Source organism: Platalea leucorodia (genome assembly GCF_965183815.1).
Source record: "Platalea leucorodia genome assembly, chromosome: 6".
Taxonomy (NCBI): Eukaryota; Metazoa; Chordata; class Aves; order Pelecaniformes; family Threskiornithidae; genus Platalea; species Platalea leucorodia.
Genome location: NC_138828.1, coordinates 80,182,714 through 80,195,039, shown reverse-complemented (window position 1 = coordinate 80,195,039; position 12,326 = coordinate 80,182,714). Strand labels below are relative to the sequence as shown.

Genomic DNA, 12,326 nt, shown 5'->3' with positions numbered 1-12,326 from the left:
CTATGTTACTATACAATAGCTTAAAGCTACCTTTAAATGCTAGTTCTATGTTAATGTGAAATTCCAGAACTGCATTCTTATCTTTATGTAAATTGGTTATTACATCGGGCGACTCCGTCCCTCCTCCCACCCCAAAATAAATTTTAAAAATTGGAGCTTTACAATGTCTTGAATAATATTTTTCAAATGAGTAATTTGGAATAGTTTCCGACAGTTCTATAGGAGGTATTTTGTACAGTTTGGAGAGCAACTCCATATAAAGTTCTGTTGCAACTGAGCATTCACAGTATGCCACAGTCCATACATATTACTACATATACATATCAGGTTTGTAAACATTGGAAGAATACACAGAACATAGTACCACGACCCTCTGGTACTGCTGAAGGAAGATGAGGTAACATTCATAGAATCTCAAAGTCCACAGAGGTCCTGACTGAGGAGTTAAAACAGCTGCCAACGCTTCTGTTTCATAGTGTGTGGTTAAGGCTTTCTACTTCACGGTCTGCTAAGGCTGGATTCATTCGCTCTCAGTATCCCGACTGCATCTTTAACAGCGTGGTATATGACGTTCTTCACCTGGGAGGAGAAGGAAAGGCGTTGCGTTTTCCAAGGAAACAGCACGGCCGGGGTCAGGCTGGAAGGCCCCGACACACACACCACACTCGCACGGCTTGCCCGCTGCCCCACACCCCGCGCGGCTCCCCTTTCCGTTTAAACGCGCTCCTCTGCACGAGCTTCGCTTCAATCGCGTGGAAATAAGGTTCAAATTCTAACGGGACAGAAACTGAAACCCTGTAGCTTGAGGAGAGCACTGCAAGCTCAGCTAGAGGGAAAACAAAAGGAATGGAAGACAGAAACGCTTCAGAAGGCTTCTTCAAGACTACTAAAAAACTGTAACTATTCAAAATTCAATGGGAATTCCTCTTTGAGATCCAAAGCATTACAGCTAATCTGATCATGAAAGCAACTTGGGTTGCGTGGACACACCCCTTACGGGTTTGGCGAGGGTTGGTTGTTGGGTTTTGGCGGGTTTTTTTGAAAGTATCAGGAGGGGCGGGGGTCACCTTGAGCACTGGTAAAGTTACCTGCAGTTTATCTTCATGGTTCGTATGCGTATGCGACAGATATCTAAATTCCTGAGTGAGCCAGAAGCAATGTTTGACATGCTCTGGGGATACAAAGTCTTCTGCAACTTTAATACAACTGTACAAATTATGAACCTAGAGAGAACAAAGAAGCGTTAGCCACGTGCTCAACGAGTCTGCCCAAGCGGTCAGGCTGTCCCAGTGCCCTGGCCCTTGCCTGGTGCGGAGCTCCCGCTGGAATGAAAACTACATCTCCTAGAAACTGTACAATAGCCCAGCCTTGAACTCCATACTCTTGATGAAGGCGTTTTCTTAGCGATCGGTCCAAGTACCAACTCTGATCATGAATGGGATCGTGATCTACAGGGTTTTCTTGACCTTGTTCTTCCGCAACCTGGAAAGTCACAAGACGACAGGTATTACAACAGACCCGTCGCACCGGACGGTCCGAGGTACCTGTGGTGCGCCGTACGCAGGCATGCCGGATAGCGTGACTTGCACCACGCGTTCAGGTGTAAGAGTTACACAGTGAGAGGTCTGGATGCTTATTCTGTCCCGCGTCTGTCAAGGCTTCGTCATTTCTCAGGCCCTCTTGCTTCCCAGGCGCATTGCAAACGGGGAGATAGGAAAGGCAAGTAAACCCAGTTCACAGTAAGAGGAAAGAGAAGGGTTAAGTGACTGACGCGGGCTCCCAGTGGGAACCACTGGCACGTACGGGATCAATACTCTCACAGACTATAGCCTGGAACTGGGAGAAACGACCGAGTGTGGAATTCAGCGGGTGCCTGCCCTGAGGCCAGCACTAGTCCGTGTGCTCACTGACCAAAACAGGATGCTAACTAGATTTTCGGGAGAAAGGAGGCTGGGAGGCACAACGAGCAGTTTAGGAGAGCAATTTGAGAGCTGTGGGGACAGAATTTCTGAAAAAGTGCTAGTGTAAATCCAGTTTGCTGCGGCAATCATTGGCACCCAGGACTGTAGCCTGAAAACTCCTTTGGGAGGAGATAAACAGCTTGGTTCTACTCCAAGACAAGCTGCTGCAAGCCTCGCACCTGCAGGCACGTGTGCTACAAGGGACCAAGAAGTGGTCTGTGAGACACAGATTTCAAAACTCAAAATGCCAACGCTCATCAAATTCAGTATTGTGTTTTATCAAGTATAAGATTTGTTCGCTGTTAATGCTAAACAAACCTGCTGTAGCCTCTCTAAGCTTCCGCCCAAGAGAGCAGTCAGGCTGACAAGGCCAACAGTTGTTCAGATCATCCCATTTATCCTTTTAAACATCAACGTATGAGAGCTCTTTCGCTTTTAGAGCACCAAAGAAGTTCCAGAGTTAAGACCACCAAGAACTCTGGACCATTTGTGGTGAATTTAAATACTGAAACAAGCCCTTTTGGATGTAGTATCACATCTCTACTAAACCTTTAACTCCCATGAAAACATCACCCAAAATACCTCATGCTTTTCCCTTAATCCAAACCTCATAAAGGTATGGGGGGGGGGGGAAAGGTAGGAAAAGGGAGAGAACAAGGAAGAACTTTACGGACCACGTATTGCTCTGACATTTCCCAAGAGCATCGCACGTGCATGCTTTTGAGAAGGATCTAATTTAAGATTAAACTGTGTTTTTGCTTAAATCTAAACCAGCGATTTTTTTGGTTCATCACGTGACATCATCACTCGTGCTGTAAGAAGCGTGGGCAAAAGCAGCGCATCTACACACAGGGTAACTTCAAGCTTCAACTGCCTACCCTCCTCAGATCCTACAAGATTCACGGCACACGAGAAGTTTTGTCTCGGATACAACTCAAGTACGTTTGTTTCCAGAACAACTGGGATAGAAAGGAGGAGAAAAGTCCAAGGATACACATCTGCAAGCCTACGCAGACAGAAGATCAGGTTTTTTAAGATATAACGGCTTACCTTTTTAAGGAATTCCCGGATCTTCTCTGTATCTTTAGCAGCATAAATGTGCCACAGAGCTCCAGGTTTTTCTCGACTTTCAGTAAAACGTTTAATTGTCAGTTCATCAGAATCACCATCTTGTATGGTTTTAAGCACTTCTGGTGAGAGTAAACGCAAGCAGTTACAGTGAAGGACCTTCCCTCCCACCACAGAAAGAGCCCCCCCAGAACACAAGACAGACTTTACCTTCTTCTTGATCAGCCTGGCCTTTGGGGATACCCACGTAAACCATAACGTTGGCTGCATCAGACACGTCTAAATGGAGGTTTGTTGTGCCGTATTTTCTGTCCTCTGGTGTTATTAAGCCTGGGAGAAAAAAAAAAGAAAAGTAGCAGGTACATTAGTAAGACAAAAACAAACCTTATGCCACCCTCAGCAGCACTATCTGAAAAGACCGGAGAGCTTTTATCAGCAAAAGATTCCAGTACAGCGATATACTTTATATCCAGGCCCTTGCCCCATCTCGTTTCCGTCTCCCCAAGTGACACATCGATCCGTATCTATGCCTAGCCTGTATGATATAAAAAAGTCATGTTTAAGTCCTGCTAGAAGAGGGTCTCTATAGCAGTTTAGAATAAAGCATTCTCAGAGACGGTCTCTTTTTCACTCTAAAAGGCAGCTGCTACAGTATTTAGTAGCCATGATCATGCTTAGTTTTAAATGCCTTTTGAGTGACAGCAGATGAACTAGCCATGGAAAGAACTGCTCGAGAAGAGATTAAAAACTAAATGATACAGCCCAAAAAGTGTCAGTGTAACAAAAGTGATACAGCCAGACGTCGCAGAACAGCAAATACATGTGGCCAGCTACAGGAAAGAGAGGCTGTGTACGCACATGTGGAGCAAGCTGATTGGAAGACTGGGAATAAATATTGGCTTGAAACCACCTGGACAAAAAAAACGTTTAATAAAATCCTATAATGCTGTGGACATCGTTAATACCTAGAAGTGACCCAAAATTAGGTTTTCAGATCAATGGGATTAATTGTCTACAACAGCAAGGATTCATTTAATTTACAGTAGATTTTAGTTTGAATGCATGGTCAATGTGAACTTTAGAGTGAAAAATTCCTCACCGTACGCGTTGTACATCTTCGGGCCCAAATCTGGTCGCACAAAATAGTTGGGAAGTCGAGAGGCAAGGTTGAGCTTGCCGCCTCTCCTAGTGTATTCTGGCAATGGAATATTTTTCATCAAGTCATCAAACCTAAAGTAACACAGCACAATTTAATGTTAGGAACTGATAAAAAAAGCAGACTAAAATAGACTGCTTTCTCCAGTCAAGAAACTGTACCCCTTCCCCCAGGGGGTTTACTGGGTACCACAAAAAGGAACAAAACAAGCAAGATGCAGGAATACAGCAGATAAAGAAGTTTAACTGCTCTGGAGTAATGCTATTTCCTTGTGCAATCATGTCAGCTAATATCAAATAGAGTAAGTCAGAATACTTAAAAAGGTTTGGCAAAAAAAAAATAAGCTTCAACTGAACTTTAGATTTCAAAATGACTCAGGCTTTTAGGAAGCTTCCAGAGTTTAACCAATCATTAGCAATTTTAGGTACTCACTCTACTTGGCAATAAATAGGATGAACTACATACAAATTTAATCATAAAACTTGTTTAGCATTTCCAGCTATGTCAGGCATCTCAGACACAGAATGGTTCACATGTGACCAACTGCTTCTCAAAGCTGAAGCAGGTGTCAAAACGTAACAGTACTCCTACATCCCATTATTTTGGGGGTGTACCACACAAATGAGGGACGGTCTCTTTGGAAATTCATACCGAGAAGGCATCATATCTCTGAAGTCTTCTCCTGGTGGCCAGTCTTTAAGCTTCAACACCATTGGCTCTCCTTCTTCTGTTCTCAGGCGACCTATTGCCAAATATTAACAAGCCTTAGTTTTCAAACTATTAAAAACTCAACAATAAGTTGTGTACAACTGTACAACTCAAAATCCAAAGAATCAAGACAAAGAAATCCCTATCTTAGTTTAAAATCATGTTCATTCCACAACTATTTATGTCGAACCAAAGACATACAAGTTCATCTGACACCACAGTTGGGCATTACTGCCACGACAAACCTGTTCGACAGGAGATTTCAGACTGGACAAGTAGCCTTTACCAGCTCCCCTGCCCAAGCCCTTCCTACAGTTTAGCTCGGGCAACTGTTTTGGGTTTGAGGCTAGGGCAGCTGATGATAAAGGCAAATCTTTTCAAAGATCAAGTAACAGAAAAGAAAAGTGTAAGTGAGCCTTCCAGCTCCCACTCTTCTTGCCCCACGTACCAAATTCCGTACGTTTACATCACACAAACAGATGAAGTGGAACTCCAGATGCCCTAGCAAGTATTAATTCTCCTGGAAAAAGTTTGTTTTCACCTAGAAGTAAGAACAATGCCAAACCTCATGCTCGCCTCCCCTAAACCCAATTTTAGTTCCTTAGGAGCAAAAGGCACCTGAAAGTTTAGAATCATAGAATCATAGAATCGTCAAGGTTGGAAAAGACCCTTAAGATCATCAAGTCCAACCGTTAACCCAGCACTGCCAAGTCCATCTATACCATGTCCTCGAGCACCACATCTATCCATTCTTTAAATACCTCCAGGGATGGAGACTCAACCACTTCCCTGAGCAGCCTGTGCCAGAGCCTGTTCCAATGCTTGACCACCCTCTCGGTGAAGAAGTTTTTCCTAATATCCAACCTAAACCTCCCCTGGCACGGCTTGAGGCCATTTCCTCTCGTTCTATCACTCATTACTAGGGAGAAGAGACCAACCCCAACCTCACTACAACCTCCCTTCAGGTAGCTGTAGAGAGCAATAAGGTCTCCCCTCAGCCTCCTCTTCTCCAGACTAAACAACCCCAGCTCCCTCAGCCGCTCCTCCTAAGACTTGTGCTCCAGACCCTTCACCAGCTTCGTTGCCCTTCTCTGGCCACGCTCCAGCACCTCCATGTCCTTCTTGGAGTGAGGGGCCCAAAACTGAACACAGGATTCGAGGTGCGGCCTCACCAGTGCCGAGTACAGGGGCACCATCACCTCCCTGGTCCTGCTGGCCACGCTATTCCTTATACAGGCCAGGATGCCAGTGGCCCTCTTGGCCACCTGAGCACACTGCTGGCTCATGTTCAGCGGCTGTCAACCAACACCCCCAGGTCCTTTCCCACCAGGCAGCTCTCCAGCCACTCCTCCCCCAGCCTGTAGCATTGCATGGGGTTGTTGTGACCGAGTTAAAGTTAAAACAGCAGAACCCAATTACCTTGTGGGCACCAACCCTGCACATGCTCTTTTATGTTTCACTCAACTGGGCAAAAAAGCTGACAGGTGAACCTACTTGCTAGGAAGATCCCAAACTTTCTCAGACTGCTTCCCCAAAAGACTAAAGGCAGCCAAACGTATTCCTGAAGGAGAGTCCTCCACAGGGCTGACAGTTTCTATCCAGTCCACCATCCCGCAAGCATACGTGGTGAGAATACATTGCAGACACGCTGCCCAGGGTGAAGAAAAAGCCTGGAACATCTTTTATGCTGCTGAAGGATGACAAATTCGTGCTAGGGAAAGATTATCGCTGCTGAATATTTTACGTATTGGAACAAAAATTCACACTACTTACTTGAAATATCTTCAAATCCATCCCAGAAATCCCCTACGGTAGCTCCAGTGATGATTTCGTTGGTCCTGCAGTTAACCAGATCTACTTCCTGCTGGCCAAATTCCTTCCTAAAGGACTCCGGTCTCCAGAGGTCTGCGTTTAATTTGTGATGCACTCCTGACACCATTACAGGCTACGAAGAATAATAATGTATTCTGAAGAATTATTAAACACCAAAAATTCTAATTCCAAACAGGATAGGGTAGTGCATAAAATATACTGAATATTTAGACACAGGCACTTTGCGAACACTGTATTTTCCAAAATAAATGCTCAGCCTGCCTTACCAGAATTATGCCGTGCATTTGATCAGTCTTTATTTCAAGCTATGAGGCAGCTTTTTATACAGAGCCATAAGTTCAGCAGTGACTTTAGAAACTGAATTCAAATAGTAAAATATACATCCTTTTATCTGAGGATCTCTCAGTGTTCATGCAGTACATTTTATGAAGGTTTAGCATTGCTTATCATTGCAGTAAGTTTGTTCCTGCACTTCAGTTAAAGGGCAAAGCACATGAACTGAAAATGGAAAAAGCAGAAAAACTTAAAATACCTGTCCCTGCTTCCAGCACTCCCTGAAGACATTCCAGTTACTTTCATTGTTGGGATCTTGAAGACACAGCAAGCGGTTATCACATAACCAGTAGTGAGGCGTATCAAAGCCCATTATCGTAGGCTTTATAGTCAATCCTTGAGGTTTCTTAGGCAAGTCTGTAATGGTTCTGTTTTGTACCAGGGAAGCAAAAATGTCATCAAGGATTTTGGGTGTAGTCTTGAGTCCATTGTCTGTCTGATTAAAAAAAAAAAAAGTTGGTGCACTTTTCTGTTGCCGTGTCCTGCAGACTTTAAAGAAGATACTTGCTACTTTCAAAATTTTTCACTTGAGCTCAGAATCATGCAGAGAAACAAAAATCTGCAGAACTTTGCTGTCTAGAAACTCACCATCATTAAATGCCAATGCCATTTCTGACACTTTGTCTACAGCATTCTGGCATAAGAAGTTCTGCTCTCATTTACATTTCAGCAACGCTGCAGAAAACCATGAAATGCAGCACGGAACAGGACGTGCTTTATATCAAAGAACAGAAATGCAGTTTCATCAAGGAATTCTCAAGGCCAATATTTTACCCCACCATTTTGAAGTCATAGCTGTAAGAGCAAACAAAGCCCAGGAACATTTGAAGCGAACCAATCTGCAAACGAGGCATGAGATAGACAGTCACCCACCACGGAATGTTTTTCCCTCCATCTGTAAGTTCCTCGACGCTTCTTTTTTGAGCCTAATGGACATGCCAATTAATGCGCCTGCCAGACAGTAGCTGAAGTACATTCATCTGCTTTATTGCTTGGTTCCCAATCCCTCACCAAGCAAGACTTGCTGATAGTACCACTAAGCTACTCCTCTAGAAAGCACTAACTGGAGCACTGCAACGTAGACACTGAATTAAGTCCTTTTCCCAAATGAAGACAGAATTTTACCTACGGTGACAAATGTCTGTGGCAGTTGTTCACAGGTTTAGAACAGTAGTCTAAGCCTGGTATCAACTCAAACCTGTAAAACAAAATTTTTCATATACCTTTCCTCCAGAAGAGTTCAACAGATTCCGCAAGAAACCTGTGTTATTGTTGCTCACAGGTGTTAATATTGCACTGTTGAATGTCTGCAGGGCTGCGGCAGGCTTAGCTAAACTAGGGAGTGTCTGAAGAGGTTTATTTTCATTCTTTGAAATAGGTACGAGGAGTTTCTCTGAAATGAAGAAAAACACGTCTGAGAAGGAAGCAGGGATTATCCTCTGAACCATGAGAAGTATATGCTTTAGATTTTTTTAAGACAACAAGATACTCCTATATGCATACATGTGTGTATGTACATAAATATATATATCTCCTCTCAATGCTTGCAGATGAAATACCCCTTTCACTTAACTTTCTTCAATACTCCAAAGTTTTTAAAAATCACACATTCTAAAATAAACATATTCTCAAATTGAATTTTCAAGAGTACTTGCATCAAGGAGATGTTAATCCAGTTTTCAAACAAGAATACACTAACCCTGCCAGGTTTTCCTCCAAGTCATTGCTATGGCCCAGTTCTGCAGTACAGGCACTGACCGCCCATCCCAGCAGGCAGATTATATCGTTCTCAACGCAAGATATTGCTGGGTTTGATCTATATTCTTCTGACACACAGCCACAAGGGGTTTACTCTTCACTGGTTCTGCACATACCTTTGTTTTCTTTATTCACGTTTCCACTTGTTAGATTTGATAACCAACTTAATGAAGGAGAAGTATTTACTGAAGCAGTTTGTTTACTTCCAATTGCTGCCTTTAGAGGAGGATCGTGTGTAGTGACTTGTGGGCTGAGGACAAAACTGTTATGTTGAAGGCTGGTCCTCTCTCCGGGTACCAAGTTCTGAAAAAACAACACGAGAACTTGATTAGACACAAACACGCTCTACTCAGAAAGGGGAAGCAAGCAGTAACACGTCCAAATTAATGCTTTTACCAAAAACATGGTTTGGCCCTTCAAAAAATATCTGATCTCCACAAGAGGTCAGCATTGCATGTCAGTATCAGCCAGAGATGACGATCCAGCAGGATTCGGGATCTCCCAGCTTTAGGAGCAGGCAACAGAGCCCATCACCCCTCAAGACAAGCACAGAAAGCCGAGTTTCCCAGATGCATTTTCTGGGACAGCTTTGGGAACCAAACGCAGTTTTAATAGCAGCACTCTCGCGATTCTAGGCGATAGCTGATATTCAGACCAGGGCTAAGCTGGAGGTCTAGTTCAGCAGACTAAAACGAATACGTTGCGCTCCTAAACTTTTATCTTAAGAAGGCAGCAACAGCCCACTCACCTGCCAGGTCTAAAAGACACCTGCATATGAGTGCAGCACCGGCCTGGCCAGCGCAATCCAAGCACAGGACTCCTGTTCCTCTCCTATGCAATTGATGTATCTGCTTGTTTGGAGATTCTAGGCAACAGACTAACCAGAACTACTGCTTTGGCCTGGGATTCCTGCATGACTGGCTACATTTCTTATCTCTGCTCAAATACCTTCCAGTCAAGAAATTATTCTGCACCTGTGTCTGCCTCTTGCTACATTCTTTATTTCATCTCTTAATGACTGCTGATGCTTGGTAAGGATTCTGAACAGGACATAAGGAAAGGCTGAGAGTTGGGGTTGTTCAGCCTGGAGAAGAGAAGGCTCTGGGGAGACCTTATAGTGGCCTTTCAGTACAGGCTGAATAAGAGTACAGACAGGCTGTCGATGCCTCATCCCTGGAAACCTTTAAGGTCAGGTTGGACGGGGCTCTGAGCAACCTGATCCAGTTGTAGATGTCTCTGCCCATTGCAGGGGGGTTGGACCAGATGGCCTTTAAAGGTCCCTTCCATCCCAAAGATTTCTATGATTCTATAATATAAAACGCTTCAAACTTTAATGAGCTTATCCTCACACCACCAGTGCAGTACCTAATTTTACAGAAAGAGAGGTATAGATAAATTTCAATGCAGCTGTTTGTCCAGGGTCACAGAGGAAATCTCAAGAAACAGAAGACTGAAGCTAGGTCAGTCATAGGCTAACTTTTGAATCACGTAATCATCCTCCTCACTTTTCACACTTCACAGTATTTTGCATCTCTTCTATTGATTACCAACACCAAAATCAAGTTCAGTCTGTTTCTTACACTTAAGATAGCACATTTATTCTCAAAATAAGCTTACGAATAAGCATACAACAAAATTAAAATTACTTAATTCAGCTGGTTTCTTGCAAGATGCTGCAAAACTAAGCCATTAGTGTTCTATTTTCAAAAGCAAAAAAATACTACATCCATTTACAAACAAACATATGGTAGGGTTTTGTTTGTTCTTTGTTTTTTAATATAATGAGCAGCAAACTTTCTACCAGGATTCCTAGAGAAATCAGTGCTTCCCCATACTGCTCTAGCCCTCACAATTTTATCGATGTTTAGTTCTTTTATGAATTCCAGTGCTCTTCCTCCCTACTTATTCTTTTAGATGCTGCATGTATTACGTCTCCAGGACCTAAGGGATCGCCTACGCTTCACAACCATTCCCACTACCCTGTTCTTAAGACTCTTCTCTTAAGGGTTCTCTCAATCTAATCCTAGTTTTGCTCTAAAATATCCTCACTGAGCATTTTTCAAGGATAGGTCACTTACTGAGGCATCAGCGTGTCAAAAGGACACAATGAGATTTTCCCCAAAACTTAAAAAAGAACCGAATCAGAAAGATGAATGCTGAATACAAATTCTGAACAAAAACCTGCATGGTGGGGTTAGCAGCAGCGGTCAGGATTGGCATAGTACAAAGCGAATGACCATTGGCTTCAAATATAGGTAGTGGACTGAAACGAACCTATACTACACAGGCATAGTGCGAGACAGTAGCAATACCTGTTTTGATTCCTCCTTTAGAGTTGGCTTCGATAGTGCCTTGAACTGCTTATTTGCACAAGGACAATTTGCCTTTATTCCCCATTTTGTTCTTACGGAGTGAACAATATCACCAACATCATAGAGAGCTGAAGGAAGAGAGTCATTAGTGAGCTCACATGTAATTAGAACATCCAGCATTCAGTAAGACTTTTTAAGAAATTGTGTATGCTATGCAGGTAAACAACAGCACACAAACACAGTTCATCATTAAACAATAAGTTTTGCTATGCCTTTGTAAAGATCAAAAATAATAAAGTAGTACTAAGTACACAGGCTGTTCCAGTCTTTAGACAATAAATATTAAGCTTTCACTAACTTTATTACTGAAAAAAAAAAAACCAAAACACCTCACTCAGTACGGTATCAACAACATACCAAAGACAGCAAAAGCCCACAGCGTTTTTTCATCCCAATCAAATATTTGAAATACCTTTTCCGGGAATTATTTGTGTAGGCATTAGATTCTCTGGTTCGTGTACCTGCCCCTTCACACATTTAAACCAGGAGAAAGTATCCGAGTCATCGTCTGTAAAACAAAACCATTAAATTGTTTTGTTAGCGCATCTTTCATCCTCCTCTGGAAAGTTACATATTTTACTATTATCGATATACCAAACCACAGGCTTACAGCACGTTCTTTTTGTTGGGAAAGCTTATGGTCTTATTGTTTAAGGTTGTTATTGACTTCCAAATACAGGTTTGCTTTCCCCTCTCCCCCTTTGTTTAAAGCAGCAATACGCGTTCTCACCTTCATGTAAGCTTTTTTTCTTCATCCTGTAACAATCCACACACACGCCGAAGCCGCACTTCGAGCAGACCCAATGAAGGTTGAAGATTGTGGTGTCACAGACATCACACATTTCTCGAACTCCACGAACTGCACGCTTCCAGGCTACCTGTCCTGTGGTAATTGACAGATTAGTGCAAGTGTTAGTTTAAACAAAACAAAATATTTGCATGTTAAATAGAGCTACATTAAAATACTTCAGTGATGTAAGACTCAGACTTGTTTTTGTATTGGAACTCCAAAACAAAGCCTTTGCTGTTACAGGTTCAGGAAAGCAGGTCCAGAACAGAGTCTAAGCAACCAAGAGCATTTTGCTTTCTCCTGTGCAGCGCCAACTACATCTCTTACTCCTGACATGTATTTGCCCA

General features: G+C 42.9%; 1 protein-coding gene across 5 annotated transcripts in view; it reads right to left on the bottom strand.

Annotated features, from left to right (window-relative positions):
* Positions 1-443: 443 nt before the first annotated feature.
* The window catches only part of KDM3A (lysine demethylase 3A), a 33,295-nt gene continuing 21,412 nt past the window's right edge, over positions 444-12,326 (bottom strand). For 3 of the 5 annotated variants that reach the window (XM_082316474.1, XM_082316473.1, XM_082316475.1), the window contains 13 exons: positions 11,920-12,072; positions 11,602-11,697; positions 11,130-11,257; positions 8,934-9,120; positions 8,283-8,452; positions 7,259-7,495; positions 6,667-6,838; positions 4,837-4,927; positions 4,129-4,259; positions 3,240-3,359; positions 3,012-3,151; positions 1,306-1,482; positions 664-1,223 (listed from right to left, as the gene is read on the bottom strand). In XM_082316474.1, coding sequence (XP_082172600.1) covers positions 912-1,223; positions 1,306-1,482; positions 3,012-3,151; positions 3,240-3,359; positions 4,129-4,259; positions 4,837-4,927; positions 6,667-6,838; positions 7,259-7,495; positions 8,283-8,452; positions 8,934-9,120; positions 11,130-11,257; positions 11,602-11,697; positions 11,920-12,072 — 2,114 coding nt within the window. In that variant the 3' untranslated portion in view covers positions 664-911. Of the gene's footprint in view, positions 580-659; positions 1,224-1,305; positions 1,483-3,011; positions 3,152-3,239; positions 3,360-4,128; positions 4,260-4,836; positions 4,928-6,666; positions 6,839-7,258; positions 7,496-8,282; positions 8,453-8,933; positions 9,121-11,129; positions 11,258-11,601; positions 11,698-11,919; positions 12,073-12,326 lie in introns of those variants that run through there. The other 2 variants (XM_082316477.1, XM_082316476.1) reach the window with 2 other exon arrangements.